The 21,728-nt window shown below is 47.8% G+C and overlaps 1 protein-coding gene across 1 annotated transcript; it reads right to left on the minus strand.

Annotated features, from left to right (window-relative positions):
- Positions 1 to 3,251: 3,251 nt before the first annotated feature.
- Positions 3,252 to 18,524, minus strand: SPRY4 (sprouty RTK signaling antagonist 4). Its single transcript, XM_075766462.1, has 2 exons — positions 18,362 to 18,524; positions 3,252 to 7,741 (listed from the first exon to the last, which is right to left on the minus strand). Exon 2 carries the CDS (start codon positions 7,693 to 7,695, stop codon positions 6,796 to 6,798), a length of 900 nt encoding a protein of 299 aa, XP_075622577.1. The 5' UTR covers positions 7,696 to 7,741; positions 18,362 to 18,524; the 3' UTR covers positions 3,252 to 6,795.
- Between the last annotated feature and the right edge of the window lie 3,204 nt (positions 18,525 to 21,728).

The following is a 21,728-nucleotide window of genomic DNA, read 5'->3' on the forward strand; positions in this document are numbered from 1 at the left end:
GATCCTCTGCGAGGAGACAGCTCCTCGTCCGGCCGGGGCACGGGGCTCTCCCTCCTGGTACAGTCGCCATCGTGGCCATTCACAAGCCGCTGGCATCTAAGCCTGGTCATAGAACTTATTTCTTACTGGGAAAGGAGCGCTGGGGGAGGTGGTACCCGCGTGGGAGCAGCGCAGCCCTCCCGTGCCGTAGCTGGGCTCGTGTCTGCCATGCTTGCCCCAGCATCACACCTGGAAATTCAAGAAACGAAAGAAAAGTTCCTGTATCGGCAGCATGATCATGGATGTGGATCTGCTGACTTTTATTAAATTTTTTTTTTTTAAAGACAGACCAGATCTTGAATCCCTTATCTAGTTTCCATGTAAACAGAGCAGAGGTGCTCCCTAAGGAGAATGGCACCAAATAATCCCGCTCTGGCTCCATGTGTGCGTGTGTGCCTATCTGTGTACGTGCTGGCGTGTGTACTCACGGTGGGAAAACATTTGTATAATTGCAAAGAATTAAAAAAAATCCCTTACTGGAGAAGCTTGGGCAGGTTGGTGTTACGGCCCCCGACGAGCCGTCTGTGGTGGATGGGTTCTGCCTTGATCCTGGGGCTGAGAGCGAGTGGTGCTGTGCGCATGGCCGGGGAGGGCCGGATCCTGCTGGATCCCCATTGGCAGGGTGCTGAGCAAGCCCCGCACCGCCTGAGCCCCAGCATTCGAGTTGGGCATCCGCCGCCCGCCGCCGTTACTGCCTTGTCCTGGATCCCGTCGTGGCTATTGTTCCCCTCGCTCTTGCAGAGGCGTCTCACCATGGAAGAATGCGCCGTGCTCCCCAGCCAAAAACCCCACCTCAGAGCTGCCAGTGAATTAAAAGCCCCGTCTTCAGGGCTTTGTTTAGTTTGTGGTGTGAAGCCGTATTATCGCCGTGTTTGTCTTCGAAGTTGGATGCAACTTTTGCCCAACGCCGCTTGTTTGCTCTCCCCGTCCCTTCCTCCCGCTGCTGGCAATGCGACAAATCTCACATCTCATCAAGGGTGCTTTTTTAAACCCTTGGAAAAAATCTCAAGATGTTTATTAAGTACATATTTTAGCAAAATTGTTTTAAAGGAAATTTCAAAATTAGCTTTTTACCTAATTTCTCTAAGTTTCAACCCATTCACTCAGAATTAATGCATTGCTTGATGGGTATTTTGGATGCTTCAATTCGCTAGAAATTCCCTTTCTGGTCTGACCTCCGAGACCTGCGGTTGCCTTGGACTTGACAGTGAACTGGGAAGTCTGGTATACTTTTAGCCCTCTATCTCTCTCTGCCATCTTATAGCCTGCGCTTGTGGTGTTGGAATTGGCCTCCTTCAACGGTCAATTATTGAAAATGGTGTAAAAAATGTTTTTAAAAAGGGTGATAATTCTGATTGAAAAAATACTACTTTAACATCTATTAGTCAAATCAACAAGAGTGCTCTGGTTTGCTTCCAGCAGGGAGACGTGAACACCAAGTTGATATTTCTAAAGCTTTACGTGCAAGACATTAGTCAGTGTTGCCAAACTCTGATTTAAATTTATACATCCTGGCTCAGTCTGTTTGTTTTTTTTTAAAAAAAACCACCACCAGCATAACAAATTCAGCATCTTTTCCTTATTGCAAATTTTTTGGCACCAGATGTCATGATCTGTACGTGTAGTTATTGTCTCTTTATCTGATTCAGTGACTTACTCAACGTTATTGTTTCAGTAATATTATCTCAGGCCAGGTAAAGCACTCGGGTTACCTTTGCGGATGACACAAAACATGGCCTGTCTTTTAATGAGTTATAGCTCCACAGTGCGTGCAGATAAATAACAGGAATGGCGAAAAATAACCTGGATAACTTATTTTTAGCAGTCTGCTGTGATGCTGGTGGCACACGAGGCAGCGGCCGAAGGCGGGGGCAGGCAGGGTGGTGCGTGCCGGTGGATGGGAGCGGTGGATGCTCTGAATCCAGCCAGGGCCCCGGCGGTGCCCTGGGTAAATCATGCCGTAGGAGCAGCTCCGACTTTTTCTCTCTAAAAATAGATAACTGAGAAGGAAATGATGCCCCGCTCTTTGGCGAGGCGGCTGTAAGCGAGCGGCCGCTTGCGTTCGCACGTGAGCTGAAAATGACACCTGCCTGGGGGCACGTACTGATGGCGTTACTAACGTCGGGATGGGCGCAAGAGGCGGCGATGGGAGGGAGAGCCCTCCTGCCCTTTTCCCCTGACCTCCATCCCGATCCGGTCCGTCCGTGCTCACCCCGTCGGTGTGGCTGTGGTGTTCGGGCAGACCCCGTCTCTAACGGCTGGCTGTACAGCGCAGGCTGTGCTCCTAGGAATGAGAAGCACGACAGCAGGGAGTGGGGCTGAAATGTCGAGGGAGGCTCTCTGGGATACATGCGCCTCTGCAAAATCCCTCTGCGTGGCGGGGACCACTGGCTTTGGGGTTTGGCTGGGTTTTTTGGTTTTGTTTTTTTTTTTTTAATCTCCAGGCAGATTTTCATAGTACAAGCTCTAGTCCTGTGGAAGAAGCAGCCTGACTTCAGTGGAAGTCTCCCTGGCATGTTTCAGAGGCAGAGGGAAGGAGAGAATTGCTCCTACAAGTGGACAGAGTGGGGCATTCTCTCCGAGGAGCTGGCCCTTCCCCGCTGCAGGCGCGCTGCGGGCCATTGAAAGGATGTGCACCCCGATGAGCCAGGCCGTAGGGCAGGACAACCCCAGCATCGCCCCGAGTTCCTCGGCCGGAAAAAAACAGGGCTGGAGACCATCACGGCGAGGGGCCGCGTGCCTTTGGGGCTCCGGTGCCAGCGGGGCTCCCCTCGCTCTGGCTCTGGCTGTTGGTGCAGGAGCCCCCCGCCGTGCCGGGGGCTCGGGGTGCCCCTTCCCCCGGGAAGCTCTGCCCCGGCTTTCCTGCGTGGAGCCGGTGGATGGGGCGGCAGCCGCACCGTGTGTATCATCACAGCCGTCGGCGGTGTGTATCGGGGTCTGCGATTCCCGTTCGGGCGAGGGGGTCTCTGCACCCCTGCGCCGGTGTCCCCGGGGCCAGCGTGCCGTCTGTATTACGAGTTATCCCACCCGGGCTCTTGACTCCCTCGATCGCTCCTGGTGTGCGTAGTATCAAATAACTGATTTTGGGCTACTCTCTGCTTGTATTTTTAGAATAATTGCTATAAACATTCTTTGGGATTTTTTTTTTAAAAACCACAACAGCCACTTATATATTTAACAATATATATTTATATATATATATAATTTCTAGATCAGTACATTCATCAGTACTTGTTTTTCTTCACAAACAGAAGAACTCTTACAATAGTAGACTTTCTAAAATAAATACTATTTAAAATAGAGCTTCAAAATAAATATTCTATACAAAGAAAACCTTCTGTGGTAACTTTTCAGGGTGTATATGTGGTGGGGTGGTAACAGGAGAAGGGGGAAACCTTTATCAGTGTGTCCGAGCGTGGGAGGAGAGGAGGAATACGCAGTGCTGCGAAAGGGCGAGGGCTCGTCCGGGTGGGAAGGCCGGTGCCCAGGGAGCAATGACGTGAATTTAGTAGCTACTCCTTGTACGCGGCGGGCGCTGGGGCAGACGGCGCTGGGACGGTTTGCTCGGCTGTTGAAGCCACTCCGGTGACGGTGAGCTCCAGCCAGGGACGTGGCGTGGCATTGCCGGCGCCCCGTGAAGTCTCCCCCTTCTCGCTCTCTGGGCCTTTGCTTCTGTGTGCGGGCAGAGGACAAAACCCAGCAACGAACCCGCGACAGCACTTAGCAGGTCAGGGTGGTAGAGCTTAAGTGCCCTGCCATCCTCCTCCTCCAGAGCCGCTCCGCGGTGGCACAGTGCCCGTCCCAGGGGAACCTGCCCTCACCTCCCCTCTTGCCTTCGTGGTCCCACCCCACCGCGCCGACACGGCCGGAGAGCGCACGTCATGCCCGAGGTTTGTGCTAATTAGCAGCCGTTCGTCAGTTTGCAAGGGGGGGACACGACCTGCAGGGAGGATGGCCAGAGCTGCCGCCTCCGTGCCCTCGCTGGGGCTGAGGTTGCACAGCACCGTGCCCGTGGTACGTCTGAGGGGTGGCAGGGGACCCGAGTACCTTAAAAGGGGATGGGGGGAACGGAGGTGTTGGGATGGGGGAACAGAGGGGAATAAAGACATTATTGACCGGAGACGTACCCTCCGCCAGCCCCGCGGCACAGCGCCGCCGGCAGAGCATCCCGCTTCGGCCGACGCCGAGCCTTTCCAGCGCTCCGCAAAGAGCTCAGCCCCGTTGCGGCCGTGCCTTGGGCAGGAGCCGATGGAGCAGGGTCTGACCGTTGTGCCGGGAGCCAAGGACCGGAGGGAGGGTTGCTCTGCTACATTTACCACTGCTCTAACACATCCACTAACGCTTTACAGTCTTCCAGCATGGGATGGGCTTACACCATAGCAGGATTTATATATTAAAAGAAACCAACAGAGAAATAGTTTACAACTATGTACAATGAAAGGAAATCCATACGGGATTGCTGGGTGTATATACACGAGTGTAGATTGGCACGGTGGTGACCACTCCAGCGTTGTGTTTGCTTGCAATGACCATGCATCTAAGCCACGGGCTTTGCTATTGCAGGTTTTCAGCACAGATCCCCCAGGAACAGCCAAGGACAGAGGGTCAAAAAGGCAAAACAGCCATAGGTGGAGGCCATTTGGATATGTACGGTCCCAATAGAGGAGGGCAGCAGGTAAATACCCCTCCTGCTGCGTTTTCTAGCCTGTTTGCATCTTAGGAAAATGATTTCTCGTATTAAATACAAGACCTTATACATTCAACCAACAGTTCAGCTAGTTTGGGGTTGGTTTTCCTTTTACCCTTTCCCGTCTCATTTGTGCAAGGCAATATGTACAGCTCTGGGTTCCCACCTGCTTCCTTCTTTCTGGTGTCCCCGTATGGTCGACACAAGGATAAACTATAGGAATTGGTATCTGGTGACAGATGTAGTATCCCTTTTCCTATGATTTATCATATACAAGCCAGCAAATGTTATAAATATAGAAAGTTGTTGTGGTTTTTTTAAATTCCCCATTCAATAAATATCTACAGTTAAGCTTAACTAAACCCCAAGTCATCCAGGTTAAATGAATTCTTAAAACAAAAGACACCAGAACTCCCGTCACTACTCTCCTGCCACCCCCTCCGCAGCAACTGCATTGCAACCGAGCAAATGGGATTCCTGGAAATGCTACATGAGCTCTGCCTATTGCTTATCTAATTAGAGATGACATTTCACTGTCACTGCTGTGCATTTACTGAGGAAATTTCCTCTAATTAAAAAAAAAAAAAAAAAAGAGGGAGAGACTAATCAGTTTTCTGCATGCAACAGGTACCTACCTACTTATTACAGTGTTGCATGTTTGGACAAAGATTTGTATTTAGCACCTTGTAGTTGTCAAGAGAAAGGGGTTACTGCCTCTTAAGGGAACGCAGAACCAGCCCTCGGATGAGTGCATGGGCAAAGCCGGTGATACTCACTGAAAGCCAGGCGAATATTTCTTAACTACACTCTCTTCCTTCCCCTGGCTTTCCCTAGCATTTGTGAACACTAAAATAAACATTAAAAGCATTCTTTACATTTACAAGGACACCTTTTTGTACAGAGGAGGCAAAAGTCGAACAGCAGCAATAGAGATGGGGGAATGGGCTGTACTTCAAGCAAATGCCATTCTTCCCCAAGACAAAAACAAACAAACAAACAAAAATCTTAATATTGAATGAGCAAAGAAGAGCTTGTTCCAGGAGAGGAGGTACTGGATTGATATCCCTATAAAAATACACCTCTGTGTACCCTACACTTAGGTTTTTGTGACTTCTTTAACAGAGCTTGAGAGGTTTAGAGAAACAAACACCGAACGTCTTCACTTGGTGGCGTGAGTTAAGGTCCCCTTTGCTCCAGCACTGGGGGAGCAAGGACGCGCGTTGGGGAAAGGGGATTTGACCAACATCCTTCTGGAGCGGGTTTGTACTGTTGATGTAAAATTAATATTCCACTGAATGAAACCTGATGCTACAGATCAGCTTGCAGGCAGAACAACACGATGGTTATCCAACTGCCTGAACACATCCTGCTGCTATCCCTCCCAGGAGGGAGCAACCCTGCTACCATCTTGCTTTCAAAAAGAGGGTCCAAATCAATGTGGCCAGGTGGGCTCAAAGAAAGCAATATGCCTAAACGTTAAGAGACCCCTAAACAAATGAACTGTATCTTTACTTCTGGCTCAAAATCTTTGAGGGATGCAGAAAGCTTTTGAGAAACATGTACTTTGTGTGCGACTGGCCCTTCTAACGGTGTGCAGGTGGGGAAGGAGGGAGCTAACTCCTCACCTTCAACAGGCTGCTGGGAGCAAATCAGTCTGGAAGGCAGGCGAAAACAAGAAGCCCACCCTGATCGCGAATCCAGTGCAGCTTTCTGCAGCCGGGGATGGGTATTGCTCGTGCGGCCGTGCCTGCCAAGCGAGCAGTTCATGGTTCTTGTGGTGTGCAGGCATGGTGAGCAGCCGTCCATCCGAACCAGGAGTTTTTAAGCAGCTGTACTTCATGATCTACGTAGGTTTTCAGCCTTCACTCTGCATTATTAAGATTCCTCCTTTGGCCCCATCTGTTTAAACTCTGACCAGTTCCAAAACCCTGAATAACCCAAAGTGCTTCAGTTTGTGGAAACAGTTGCTTCTGCTTTCTCCGAAGGCAAAAGGCTAACGTTATCCTCAGAACACAGGTTATTAAAAAGAGCCAACGCCACCCCCTTCCGTGGAGCGTCCTCCCAAACTATCAAAAGGGCTTTTCTGGCCTGCTTCCTTTGCTCTCCGGCAACGCCTTGCAAATGACACTGTTTGTGTTTTTGCATCTGCATCCGGGCCGGCTCACTTGGTCGTAGCATCTCTGGGACAGCTTGACGCAGCCGGTGGCTGGCAGGTAGCAGAGCAAGCAAGGGAGCACCAGGGAGAGGGCACTCATGAAGGACCAGCGGGCACAGCAGTTTGAGTGGGAGCAGGAGCAGGGGTGGTCGGCACACGTGCCCTCATCGTCCTCGTTGGTGCAGTGGTAGAAGACACCCTTGACGAGACACATGCAGGTGGAGTAGTTGACCAGGTTCTGTGCCGAGCAGAGGCACTCTTGGTTGCACACCCAGCACGAAGGCAGCGTCCGGGGCAGCGCGCACTCCTTACACTTGCATTTCCCACAGGCTTCGCACAGTAGAAAGTGCTTGTCCAGTTCCTGAGACACAGGTCCCTTCAGGTCCAGGGGTTTGCAGTTAATCACCTTGGGCTGGATGCGAACCGCTCTGGGGGAGGACTGTTCCGCCACGGGTGCCGGGGCCATGTGGTCCAAGAGCCTTTGGTCTGAAGATGTGCTGCTGCTGCTGCTGATGGAGCTGGGGCGCCCGCTGAACGAAATCCAGGGGTGGGTGACATCCTGCTCACAGCGCTGCAGGTGCTGGTTGGTCAGGACCAGTTCATGGGGGCCTCTGGGACGCTTCTGGGCTGCAAGCTGGGAAGCGGTGGGGTTGTCGGTGTAATCGTTCTCTATGTGAGTTGTCTTCATTTGGTCAATCGGCAGGATGGTGAGCGGATGCTGCAGCCGCCCATAGGGGATCCGACTGTCCAGCAAGGGCTGGACCATCACAGAGTTGGGGACAACGGTGATGTTGTGGGGAACCCGGGGCTCCATTGATAAAGCAGTCTGATTAGTGGTGGAAAATCTGTTCTTAAGTATCCTGGGGGAAGGAAAGGAGAAAGAAAAGGGGCAGGAGAGAGAAAGAGCACATCATTATTGAGTTACCCTGCAACCCCAGCCCAAACAGGGCTCTTTGCTGAGGCTGGTTGTGATGCAGAAGGGCCTATAAGGTAAACTTGTGTCCAAGGGAGTCAGAGCACTTGCCCAGGTATAAAGTGCATCACTCCTCCTTTGCTACTCTGTTCCTCTCCCTAACCTTGGCCACGGATAGCTCCTCCGGTCCTGGGAGGGCAACCGTTACTGCAGGCTCCTGAGGTGCCCATTCATCATTTTTAATGAGGGAAAGCACATCTTAGGGTTACTGGTGTATATGCACATGTATTTTTACCAGCAAAGCGCCTGAAACGACTTGTTTAAGGTTTGGGGGTTTTCCCCAACTGACCCTGATCCCTAAAAAACCTGATGCAAAATTGTGGCTCGCAGGAGCGTTGGCCTGGTACAACGATGCTCCGGAGCGTGGGGCTGAGCACGTGTCCCTTGTCCCTGCTAACCCAGAATCTGCCTGTGGGAGGGTGGCTTGGCTTCAGCGAGGAAGAGTCCTGTGTCCATGGGGAGCTGCTGGTTTCAAAGGCTGCTTTCAACCCTCCTGCGGGAGGTGGAAGTTCTTGCTCAGCAGCTTGTCTGGCTGCAAACCAGGGTGGGAGCGGGTGGGTGCAGCTCACGGGGAGAGCACACACACGGGTCAGACCCGATAAGTCACCTCGTGCAGGTAATTAGGCACTCTTCGTCAAAAGACTAAGTGGACTAATATTTAGTTTAAGTGCTGTTTACTAGCTATACTAGCTAAGCCGTCTATTGCCGCAGTTTCTAATTTCATTGAAAGAGTGCAATTTATCCTGGAGTCGATCCAAAGATTCAGCAGTGGCGTAGGACAAGAAACCACAGGAAGTAACTAAACTTAAATCAAAGAACGGAAACGACTTGGTTCAAATTTAGAAAGTGCACATTGTTTTCTAGTAGATGTGCTATTTCCTCACAGGGTGACCTTTATTCATAAATAATATAATGTTGGAGATCAGTTTAAAGAAGCGGTGAGTAAAGCTTCAGAGCAAGTTGCGGGGCGGGGAAAAAGCTTCTGGTATCAAGAAAAAGGGAACAGTGAACAGCTTAAGGCATTGCCAGTTGTTTGTGTTCAGACAAACAAATTAACCTTTTCCAATAGCATGAAAGATTTTAATATTACAGCAGTCTGAAAAAAAAGTCAGGAAAAAACTGCATCCAGCTACACCCAAGTCACACACGAGAAGTCTGTGTGTGTGAGAGTAAAAGCGTGCGCTTCTCCTGCAAGAGCATCACCCCCCCCCCGCCTAAATTTAACCCAACGCTCCAAAAACTGGAGCATGAACTAATTGTGCATTTTTTGGACGGAGAAAGGGAAGTACATTATTACTGAAAAATGTTACTGGACTCGACTATGATACTTGTAAATCTTTTCTTTGACAGATCACTTGGCGTTTGAGGGGTTGAAAATCTGCCCGTTCTCCCGCGATCAATAGGCGAGCGGGCTGGCGGCAGGGAGCGGGGGCCCGAGCAGCAGCGCGTGGGCAGCACGGCACATGCCGCCGCCGCCGTACGCTGGCACCGCGTCCTGCCTGCCGGGCTCCTTTTGTCCACTGCACAAGGCGGGCAGGAAGAAGTGCTTTATCTAGCAGTAATGATGATTATTGTAATGCAGTCCTTATGCTGTTACTCTTCACCAGTTAAAATTATCTGCTGGGTCTTAGCCATTCATGCAATTTTTTTTTTTTTTCCATTATTCATAGCTCATTGACATCCTGGCTCGAGAAACAAGAGAGTTTTAAAGCATCCATTCCTATTTACTGTATTTAAAAAATAAAAAGAAGCAATTATTCTGACAACTATGGGGCATGCAGAGGGATAAAAACTCAATTTTATTTTGTACATCAGAATCCAGTGTCATGATATAAAAAGTAATTGCTCCAAGTTAGAGTTTAGCAAAATAGTTCTGTATCGGCTAGGTGTTGTTTGTAGGAAGACTTTGATTTCACAGGTTGGTGTGTTTTTTCTTTTCTTTTTTTTTTTTTTTTTTAAGGAGAGAGCTGCAGCTGTTTTGGCTGCCAAGAGTAAACGCAGCAGAGCTGGTATGAGCTGGAAGGTGCTGGAGGAAATGGTGGCACTGAACGATGTTCCGAGCCTATCTGTCTGGTCCTTCGTGGCACTGGCAGTGCTGCCTTCATTGCCTCTCCGTAACTGCTGAATAATCTCTGCCGTGGGGCTCTGTGTTCTGCCCTGACCTCAGTCCCACTTGTTACCAAGGCTCTGGAGTTTGGTCCGTTCGCAGTAGGTTTAGACTGGCCCTGTGGATCATTATTTATTTTAAGGTGCACCGTGTGCTGAGGAGAGCGCGCTTAGCCCTCGGGCAGCATCCGAGGCAGCGAGGCTGAGCTGAGGCTGATCGTCCCCGACATGGCAGCTCTGAGCCAGGCTGGCACATTGAGGGCGTTCTGCGTCGCTGGCGGCACCACACGGGGGGGGTGGCACCGCACCGGGGGTGGCACCGCACGGGAGCCCCTCGCCCCGGCATGGGAGAGCAGCAAGCGGGAGGGCAGCACCCCCGGGGACAGGAGCTGCACACAGGAGTTGGCATCTGGGCTTTATTTTAACTCTGTAGTTGCACAGTCTGCAATGGTCCAGAACTAGCGATGACATCACATGGAAGCTATGTCATCAGATTAATTTGGAGAAGGATGATAGCCACAGGCACTCTTGAAACACCCAAACCCCTGGTACACAGACATGGCCATATGCAGGCAGACGTTAAAGATGATTCAACTGTGATAACGCTAATCAGGATTTCAGAGTTAATTATCACAGAAAGGAGACGAACCCTGGACTAAACACCACGCTTTGGGATGGTTCATGTTGAAAATTATTCATAATTTTTTCATTCTAATACTGTTTCTAATTGCCTTTCTAACAGGGAAACTATTTCTGGAGAGCAAGGGGAGTGGAAGCCCTGACATGGCAAACTCAAAGACCCTGCAGATATTTGGGCACAGGATCTCCTTGGATGAAACCTCTGGAGCAAGGACAGCCAAATAAGACGCAGCTCTCCTAATTCCCCAATCCCTGCTCTGGACACAACGTCTCTCTCTTGCTGAAGACCACGTTTCAAACACCATAGATGATAGATACACACCCCCCGCCAGTTTTTGGTGCTGGTGCTACACACGGTCCTTCAACTTTTGCCCTGCTGTCTCACTCCTGAGCAGAAGGTTTCCACAGTTTACTGCTCTCACCTTTGGAGCTACACTTGAGCGACATAAATTTCTGATATTTATGGAATTTTCCAAGGACCGTGACTGTATTGCTGCTGATGGTCTTGTCACCAGCAGTTTCAGCAGTGAAGTAAGATTGCTGGTGACAGATCCAGGTCAAGCATCTCGAGTGCTGAACTAAAGAATGAGCTGGGTGGTATTTGTTCTGTAAGGAGGTTCTCCTTATAGAACAAATACAGTTCTTCTACAGAACCACTGGGATCTGCCCAGATGACAACAATGTCAATATTTTATGGTGTGGTTGCTTCAGTTTGTGTCTGTGTGCTTCCACTGGCACATGCCTTGAGCACATCTATTCCCTGAACTGCTTCTGCTTTGAGCTTTACATCTGCATCCCAGGAAAATAAAGACTTCAGCAAAAAGTACTAGGTAGCTGTGTATGTACACAGTACCCCATCTCTCGTGGTAGAGAAGAGGAATCCAGGAAAGTTCTCAGGTTAAGGACTTGTGCTGGATCAGAAGCAAGTCAAGAAGCCAGACTGCTCCCATGAAGTCTTCCAGGCTGAGGTGTGCCTGCCTGGGTACGTGGATGGATGCTTGGTGACTTCCCTGGAAGATCCCCAAAGGCATTAGAACTTGACCTGTTTTGGCTGGTGTGTTCCCCAGAGGGAGACATGCAGCTGCAGCCAGTCTGAAACTGTTCCAGGATGACGGGAACAATACAAGCAAGTCATCCTTTGAACTGCAGTGGGTTTGCAGGCAGATGTAAGGATACCAGATACTCCTGCAAACAATCACGAGGTAAGATGTCTGCTCAGCAGCAGAAAAGCTCATTCTCACTGCAGAAGCAGGACACGATGCCCTTCTTCACCTCCCCACCAGGAATCCATTACGCACACGGGGTGTTTGTCAGCAAGGACGACATTGCCTTGAGCAGCAACGTTGGTATTTTAGAAACTGCAGCTTCTGTTCCAGCCACATCTCCCATCAACACTGGTGTGTGGGGTGACCTGGCAGAACTTAAGACCTTGAAAAAGGACAAGAGCTGAAGGGGTGTAACCTTGGGGCTCTTGCATTGGCTCCGAAGCCTGTGCAGGTGAGTAAGGTGGTGTTCAGAGTGGTCAACTGTGTCTTGTAGTTGGCATTGGCATTGGCTCAGATGTTGAAGTGACCTAATTCAGCACATGGAACTGGCCACTGTGTGTCTGAGGCAGCCAAATGTGAGCAACTTCAGTGGGGAAGGAAGGCAAGAACAAATAGGCTGAGCTGTCCATCTCCCCCTTTCCTCCTTTGACTAGAGTGCCTGAAGCTGCCTGCAGCAGCCACGCTGGCTAACCAAGAAGGGGACGGTTACTAGAGATGAGCTGCAAATGTCAAACCCCCTCAGAAAGAACATTTCTGCTGTGGTAAGAAAGGATTGAAGTTTGTGATGGCAGTGTTGTGAACAGATCTTCTCTTTCTGGCAATGGCAGTTGGGTACTGCTTGCAGACACTGAATTAATTGCTCAGATTGAACAGATTTCATATAACAAGATGTGTCATTTAAAGAAAATTGTAGATTAAAAAAAGAAAAATAGAAGAAGAGATAATAATAAAGTAGAATAGGAAATTTAAGATACTTAAGCACCATAACTCTGCAAAGGCTACAAAAATTTATGTAGTGCCTTCATTGTCCACCGCACTCATCCAGCCTGACTGTAAATTGCGTTTTAATTGAGAAAAAAATGTCATACAGAATACTTGTAAACAAAATTAGTTAATCTTTGATCATCGATAATTACAGACATTATAGCATTAACGTAGGCACAAATTCACTGGTTGCAAATGTATGGGCGATTTTCTGAAAGTAGACAACAGGAAGAAAAATTCATGAGTATGTTCTTACAGTGGGATTTATTCATTCTTTAGAGGTAAGTGAAACAATGAAGTTCTTTTCAAAGCAGAAATGTCAACAAACTCCCATGTAGAGAAAATTTCACTTCCCCCATGCCATCCAGGGACGGTATGGTTGCTCACCACATACAATTTTCAAGTCAAAATATACTTCCTTCCAAGGGAGTAAAATTGGATTCAAAAGTCAAGTTCATAAATGTGCTGCAGTGCTTGTTTCATCTCTTCATCAAGATATTGCCAATTTAAAATTACTATTGTACTAGATAATTACAAGTCCTAAAGTTGTAGGAAACCAACTGTTATTTCAAAGTGTTTTGGTATTATTTCAGGCTCCACTGTTTTGCAAGATTCTTTAGTCATATGAAATTAAAACAAAAGTGATTTTACGTTTTAATAGGATTTTGGACTTGCCTACATAATTTCATAGAAAGCTGCATCCTTGTAGGCAATTCTGGGAGAAAGTCACATAAACCCCCAGGAAAGCTCAGTTTCATTAATGTCTTCAGAACAATTTTTGAAGCAATAAGGTTCTAGTATCTTTATTTTCAAAGTGGAGTTGCATAACTTGTCTTCCAGCTAGGGAAAAACAAAATGGATCTTGACTTAAATATCTAATGAGTGCAGACATAGGAAATGTTTATAACTGTCTCAGTTACCTATTAGTTAAAAATTTTAATAAGTTATTTCTCACATGTTTAACAACATTCTAGATGTATGCAGTAACAAAAAAATAATGAGACTACGGGACTCAAGAGTCCAGAATCGTGTCCTGTGTGGAGGCAATCCTGCAGATCCCGGCCCTGGGAAGCGCTGGTGTGACTCTGACACATCCCCAGTGCCACAGTCCCGGTGAAGTCAACAGGAATATGGGAAAATGTGCTCCCATGACCCAGCTCCCATCCACCCTGCTCCAAGTACAAGGTATCACAGTTTTGCCCAACCCATTTCTGAAAGATGCACAAAATTTCAATGATGTGAGATGCTGATGTGCCAACATCTGGACTCGGCCTTTAAATGTCATAGAAAAGAAGAGCACCAAACACAGTGCCTGGAGCTAACAAAGACCAGCACTATGATCAGAGAAGTAATGTAGCCACCAACAACTCTTTCTATCCTTTGTAAGCTGCAAGTATCAGATCAGGGGTCACTCTACCTCCTTGTAATGAGTTACGCCTTAATTACACCTCACGAGCAGCCTGCGCCTTCCATTGTGTCTGAACAGCGCCAGTGTCAGGGAAGAGCTGTTTGCCTTGGCAAACCAAGCCCTCTCCTGGGATTGCTGGGGCTGGATTGTCCTGTGCATGTTCTGTAACGTCGCTGGAGGCTCCTCTCTTGAGCCTGGACCTGCGCTCTGTAATGTCAGGGAGCTGCGGAACACGCAGTGCTGCCCATTGCTGTGGCGGTGGTGGCTGGCTCAGAGACATCTGTCATGGTTATAATGGTACTAGGTGGGATGGAGAGCAATGGTATGGAAAGAGCCACCTTCTGCCTTCTCACCATAAGCTAGAGAAATATTCCAGCAGAGTAAAACAAACTTGAGTTTTCAATAAGAATTTTTGATCACAAGTTTCCAAGAATTTTCCAAGTATTGAAGCATCACAAGCTTTTGTGAAGAAGGGGTGGGAAAACTACCCCAGAGAGATGACAGGCCAAGCCCTGGCTGATGCCAGGGGGAGCTGCGATAAGGCCTGAACTCGCCTGGAGTTTTGCTGTGGGTCCGTGCTGGTGAGGGCATAGAGCAGAGACCCCTGACACTTGTCACCTAACAGCTGGATCACACCTCCTCTTGGTTACTAATGATACCAGACCTGTTGTTACCCATGCACAAGCCGAACTGCAGTCTCTGGAAGAGATGTGACAATCACCCCATTAAGATTAACGTACGGGTAGGAACAGTTGCATAAATGTACTGCAGAAATTTGCCTGTTTTCTTTGCTATATGGGACACATGAATTTCTGAAACAATAGAGCAACAGGAAGAAAACAAAAAAAGCAATAGAATCTCTTCAGATAAATCTGGATACAAAGAAATTATCATAATTGAAAACAATATACTTTGAAGTAGTGTAATGTCAAAGGAGGCCGTATATTAACAGCCTGTGCGAGTCAACACTGTTCAGAATCGATGGTAACCAGTGCAAAATTCCTCTGATTTATCACTGCTTTTAGAACAATCATGGCTATTCTCTCTCCTCTGGTGGTTTGGTTACACAGTCTAGAAGACCTTATGTAGAAAGCGTTGCTCACAGCTGCCTCCCGTGCTCGGGGGACACGTACAAACCCTGCCTTGCTGGCTCTGGAGGCCAGGACTCACCAGCAATTTACAGCTTCTCCCTACAGCTCTTTGGAAAAGAGGGAAATACCCAGGACACGCATTGAAAACGAAGCCAGCGTGGCTGGTATCTGTCCTTGCTATCAAAAAGTACTTGCAAAGGGAAGATCTATAGGGCTTCATAGAGTGTACACGCCAAGCGGGGCAGCTGGGGCAGGCGTGGCGGAGCAGGGACCTGGGGAGGAACCTGGGACCGGGCAGGGCTCGCTTCCACCAGAGCGAACGAGAGGGATCGATAAAGGACTCTATTCCCCGAGTCCCAGCAGAGGAGGAGCTGATGATAAGGGAACAAATTCTGCCATTGCCTTTGTTTGGGATTAAGGACATCCTCTTGTCCAGAGCTCCCAGCAGTGACAAGGGACACGCCGCTACTGACGGAAGTCAAAAGGTTCAATAAAAGCTTTTAATGAGGGAAGACTACACTTGAAGTTAAAGGAGACCTTTCAGTAAGCACATGTTTTTCATGTGTGATGAAGAATAAGATATAATGTTGGAGTTCATTGAGAATGAGTTAAGCTGTTTGAATCTTGAGTCAAGCTGTAAATGCTTTAAAAAAGAAAAAAAAAAACCAAAACTCTTTTCCATAAAGTGTGTATTAACAAAATATTGATATTAATTCTTTTTTGTTCCCCTCCTTAGCAGCCTTATCTAAGGACAGCTAGAATTTTCTCTATGAGTAACAAGGAAAAAAAATTCGAAAGCTTATTAGGGAAACCTGCCATTTTTTAAAACGAGACACTAAATTCTTGCCAGAGCGTGGAAATTCAGAAGCTGGGAAATGAGACCTGTAGACTTCCAAGAAGCTGTCTCTGTCCAGCTAAAGTCTGTTCCTATGGTGCGAGTGAATAAAGCACATTTTGGCCCACTAACGTTCAGATCTCTAGGGACTCAAATTTCTTAGTCAAGGCTTTTTATTGGATAAGAACATTTATTTTAAGGCCAGAAAACTAAGCTCAGCTATGATCTATTAAGCTAACGGTACTAAATGATAACCATATTAGAAGGATTTTGTATTTTATTAAGGAAATACATTGCATTACATTTAAAAAGAATAAAAAACAAACAAACGATATTTGTGCAACTGTTTGCCTATAAAAAGGCAGTTTTAAGTACTGGGCTGAATTTTGAAAATTGTATAACAATGTGAGTAATCGATTTTTCGCTTTTACGGTTAATATTTGGAAAACTATCAGCACTGTGAATAAATTATTGCTGTAGTGTTGCAAAGTTTGTGAATTTTATTTCACTGAAGTCTGATAGCAAGATTTTTTTTGGGGGAGGGGGATTTATTTTTGAGATGTTGCATTTCCCAGTATGATTTGGGAATTAGTCATGATTCCATGAAAACAGCTTCTGTTTTGCTGTTTCAGGAGGAGAACAAATAATTTCTCCCCTGCACATACCTCATGGAGAATTTCAAAAGGACTGCAGTATTCAGAAATAGTCCTTTTAATTTTATAATACCAATATAGAGTCCCTTCTAGCAACAGAAAACACAGTAGCCCATGGAAAATGGCACATTTATCAATGAGACATCCCCAGCGGGGTTCCAATAACTGAGAACAACCCCTCCTCTCCTGCTATCATTCATTTTTATATGGACAAGGGGGAAGCTAGTCATCGGGATCATTGTGATTCAGTGCACAAATTGAAGCTTTATTCTTTAACCCAAAATAAAGAGAGAGGGGGGGAAGCCTTAATATTGGGAAAGCTGGGTTTCTCTTTACCTAATTAACAGCAAGCCCTGAGCTGGTTTTTTGACATACTGTATCCTTAGCATGCTATGGAAGAAAGGTAGCAGCTGAAGAAGTTTTAAAGAATGTAGAACATGCCTTTTCTTCTCTGGATAATTCAGGGATGATCTTTCTTTTCTCTTTCTTTTTCTCCTTCACCCTTTAAGGAAAAACTTGGGGCTATAAAAGGTTTAAATCAAGAAATCAGGCCCTTGGTCACTTAAAGAAGAAGAGTGAAGCCTTTTCCTCCTGTGATTAATGCTGATATTCATTTGCACTGCCATTACCAAGGTCTGCATTTCCAGCCCTGCTTTCCTCTAAGACCTTTGTGCCTTTTCTATGCCCCTTTCTGTTTTTTCCATTCCCCTTCTGATAATGAATTTTCAGAACATGTCGTCTCTAGGCTTGTCTTTCTCCTGTGACGCCAGGACTGGTACCAGAAAATAAAATCCTGGCTTATCTTTGCTACGCAGTTGGTAGAGAAGAGCAACCAAGACAGGTTTTTCATCTATATATAATGTATTTCATATACCTTTATTAAATGATTCTAGGTACACATTTTTATTACTTATCTAGCCTTTAAAATATGTAATCCACCCAGATTTAACACTGAAGCAACCAAGTGTACAGCAAGACAGGGAACAGAACAGTGATGGAATAAGGCACTGAGGCAAAAAAAAAAAAAAAAAAAAAAAAAAAAAGACAGTTGTATGAAATAAAATGCTAAAGAGCAAAGGTCATGCAGGAAAGATCTGACACACCAGTGGCTGATCTCTGAAGTGTCCTATTATGGAGACAGCTCAGAACTACTTGACACTAACAAGACATAGGGCTTTGGAAAAGAGAGGAAATGCGTAGAATCAGTTTTCATATTCCAAAGCAAGAAATACCCAATTCTTATTTGTTAGCCCAGGTGACTATATATTTATGCTCCCTTTTGGGGGAAGGAAGAAGGGTTGAAGGAGAGGACATCCCATCAACTGAAAGAGAAGCCTTATTCTGCTATAAAAGCCCTGCAAATAAACCCGACGCAAGTATGGTGAAACCTGCCTGCCATATACGTACACCAAATGCAGATGTTGATGAAAGAACACAGACGAGAGGTATAAATAAGAAACACAGAAATACAAACACAAATTCTGCAAGAAACAGGATATTTCTTCAGAATACAAAGTCTCCTTTAGGTTGTGAAGCACCAGGCAGCTATCCACTATATATAATTATAGATAACTGCTGTTAAAAAAGTCATAGCCAGGAATATTCTTATGATCAGTGATCTTTAAGGCACTAGACAAATACATCTAGAAAGAGCACAAGATTTTTCCCTCAAGGAACAGGCTCTATTTTTTTTTTCTACTTAAAAATATTTAATATTGGTTGGCAAACACAGATCTTGTACTTACTTTAAATAATTCAGCTACAACCATCTCTCCATAGGCGAATTAATCCTAAATCCGAGACGGACGAGAGGGGCCGGACTGGGAAAATCCTGGCTGGAGCTGCGGGAAGGGACCTGCGAGCGCGGCGCTGTCAGCGCCGGCCGCGATGCTGCAACCGCCGCTGCCTGGGAAAATGGCTATTTTATGAATGGGAGGGCAGCGGCTCCTCCTGCGCATGCGCGGCCTCCCGACTCTATGAATGGGTGGGCACCGGGGCGCTACCGCGCATGCTCGGCTGCCTTTTATGAATGGGGGGCTGGAGAGGAGCTGACTGTGAGCTGCAGAGGACGGATACGGCTCGCGCTTTTTTTTTTTCCTTTCTCACCCCCCCTTTTTTTTTTTTATGAATGGAGGGCAGGCGGCAGCTGCGCATGCACCGCGCCCCCCGCCCGGGGCTGGAGGTAACGGCGGCCGCCGCCGCGGGGGAAGCGGGGACGGGGGGTGCCGCGCTCCCGGCCGCCGGGGGGGCACCGCGCAGCTCCTCCGCTCCCCTGCGGGTTCTGCGGGCTCGCCCTGCCCCGGCCGCCCCGAGCCCCGGCCCCTCCGAGCCCCGCCGCTGGCGGGGAGCAGCCGCGAGGGTGCCCCGAGCCCCTCGGCAGAGCTGGTGCCCCCCCCCCCCCCCCGCCGCCGCCCCCCCCCAGCCGTCGGACCCCGCTCCCGCCCCGCGGCCCCGGGCGGCCGCATCCCGCCGTGGAGCGGGGCGAAGGGCGGCAGCTCGGGCAGAGCCTCTCGCCGGGGGTGGCTCGCAGCCCCTGTACGGTGCGGCCGGGGGCGGGCGGAACGGGGCTGCGTTAGGCTGGAGGGTTTGGCGATCCCGTTTTTGGGGGGTGCGAGCGTGGAGTGAGAAGACGCTCGTGAGTTTCCTTCAGCGTTCGGCTTCATTTTCCTGCGTTCAGACCTGCGGTTCGCTTTTCCCTGCAGTATCGTCACACACACACACACACACACGTCCTTCCACTGTGCGTTACAGCTTCGGCGATTTGCTGGCGGTATCTGTATGAGAACGCGAGCAAAAACCGTGGCTCTGCTCGCATGTCATACATGCAACATATAGCTTTATTTTATAGCTCTGGTCTCTTGAGGAGGTAGGGTAGAGCTGTGCGGGTTACACAGAACCACCAAGAGCAAGAAGATGGTCCTGCTTCATGGAACTGAGGTGATTTCTGCGCTATTCTTAGCTCTGCAATTTTTTCCATGTTTAGCTTTTGGTAAGTCCGGTTGGACCTGGGCTCTGCAGGCAGCGTGAGGCAGGCCTTCGGAGCCAGATTTTCAAATGATCTGTAGCAGACAACTGCTATTCTGCTGTTCAGTGTTGAGCTCCCCTGAAAACCTTGTCCTAACTGCACGCAGAGAGCTCTGAAATGCCCTTACGGGCTTCAGTTGCCATTCAGCAAATGGAGAATCTCAATTCTCAGCTGGTGCAGAAGTGGCTTCAGGCTGGGTCTCTGCGCACGGTGCTCCAGCATCTTCGGAGGCAGGTTGCTTCACACTGAAAATGCATTAATAATAATGATGTATTTTTAATATGTGTGAAGACTCGTCTTCAGAGTACAAGCCAAGCCCCTTCTCATTTCCTGCCATGTTTATGGTACATATATTTAAAAGCTTGCACAGCACTGAGAAAATGTCTGTTATTTATTTAGTGCTACAACGTTGTGTGTTATTGCAGATACACCCCACAGAACATATTTCTGTCTCCAAGAGCGTGTGCTCTAAGACTGATTGTTTAGTTACGTATCTGTTTGTCTCTGAGGGCAGAGACCTTTCCAAGTGGGAGCAGTGTTCATGGGTCATGGGCAAATGCAATTTAACAAGGAAAGGACAGAAGAAGGGGACTCTCTAAAGAACAGCTTATCTGAGTGGTACATAAAATATTACTAGACTTCGAATATACAAGACTGATGTTTGCTTTTTGAGAATAAATAGAATGTGGTTGTTAAAAATGTTGCTTTGTTACTGGTTGTGTTCTTTGGAGTATAATGCTGCTTGAAGGACAGGCAAGCATAGAAATTCTAGGTATGATTTTGAAAATTGGCAAATAAATGGATAATGGAAGCAAATGCAATTTAAAAAAGCTTATATATGTATATAAAAATCTCACTGTCTTTAGTGCTGGAAACCAGCTCAAAGCTGAGACGCTCAAAGCTGAGACACTCAAATGCCTGGGGAAAAAAAAAAATCTGCTCTGATCCCATCATTTTTCAATGCTAGCATGTGTACAAATTCTGAACCTTGGTTTGTTTTTTGGTTGGTGGTTTGGTTTTTTTGCAAGCGTGCTGTATCACTGCAGTAGTGTGAGAGTCAAGCATCTCAGCATTATTTTTCTGTATGAATGCTGAGTTCTGTGTTTCAGGGCCACATGTACGATACATACAGGGGAAGTCCTTTGTTGCAGTACAGCAAGCATCTCCTCAGGAGACCCTGGCCGCCGATGTGGCAACTGCAAACTGCTGTGTAGTAGCAAAGGCGGCTGACACTGTAATTAACAGTAGTTACAGGCAAAGCCCAGCTAGACAGTACGCTCTTAACAAAAACCCTAGCAGTGACACTGAAAAGAGAAAATAAAAGTTGTTATTTGTGTGTGTGTGGGTGTGAGGAGGAAATGGGGTCTGGCTGGAGAAATCTTGGAGTGAGAAAAGTCAGAATATGGCTAGTATCACTGCAAATGGTACGAAATGTTTTTAAGCATAGAATTCTGAAACGGTAAATCTTAACCCATCTCTTTTTCCTTCTGCCTCTTTCCCTAACACATTTAAAACGTTTTTGGCATTCTTCCCTACAGACAGAGGTGACTCTTGCTGGAGCTCATCGTGTTTGCTGCGCTTGAGCGTGTAAGGCTGCCTGGGACTGGAGCTGTGGGGGGTTCCTCCGAGCCGCTGTTCCTGTTTGTGCCAGCGGGCCCCGGTTTGGGTCAGGATTCAGAGGCTGAGCTGTGGGTCTCTGAAGCAAAACCCCAGCGTGAGAGCGGTGCGTGGGTTATCTGCGCTCTGGGACCTCCTGGCTCTTTCGGCTCCTCTTTGCACGCAGGAGGAGCTGAGGATGCGCACGCTGCCGTGCTGGGGTGGGATGTGCGCGGCAGGGCTGGCATCTCTCCCCACCTCTGCTGCCCGCCTGGGGCTCGGCTCTGCTTCCCAGATCTCCGTGTTCTTCTCTAAAAAGAAGATTGTGCTACTGCCTGTGAGGACGAGACTGTCTTTGTGGCGAGGGCTCTGTGGGGTTGCTAAAGAGTGCCAGGGAGGAGCGTCACGTTATCATCGTGTGATTCTGGAAGCTGAGGCTTTAAGAGAAATAACTTACCCTGAGAAGTGTAATATGTTTCTATGTGTTAGTA

This window comes from Balearica regulorum, chromosome 14 (assembly GCF_011004875.1).
Source record: "Balearica regulorum gibbericeps isolate bBalReg1 chromosome 14, bBalReg1.pri, whole genome shotgun sequence".
Lineage (NCBI taxonomy): Eukaryota > Metazoa > Chordata > Aves > Gruiformes > Gruidae > Balearica > Balearica regulorum.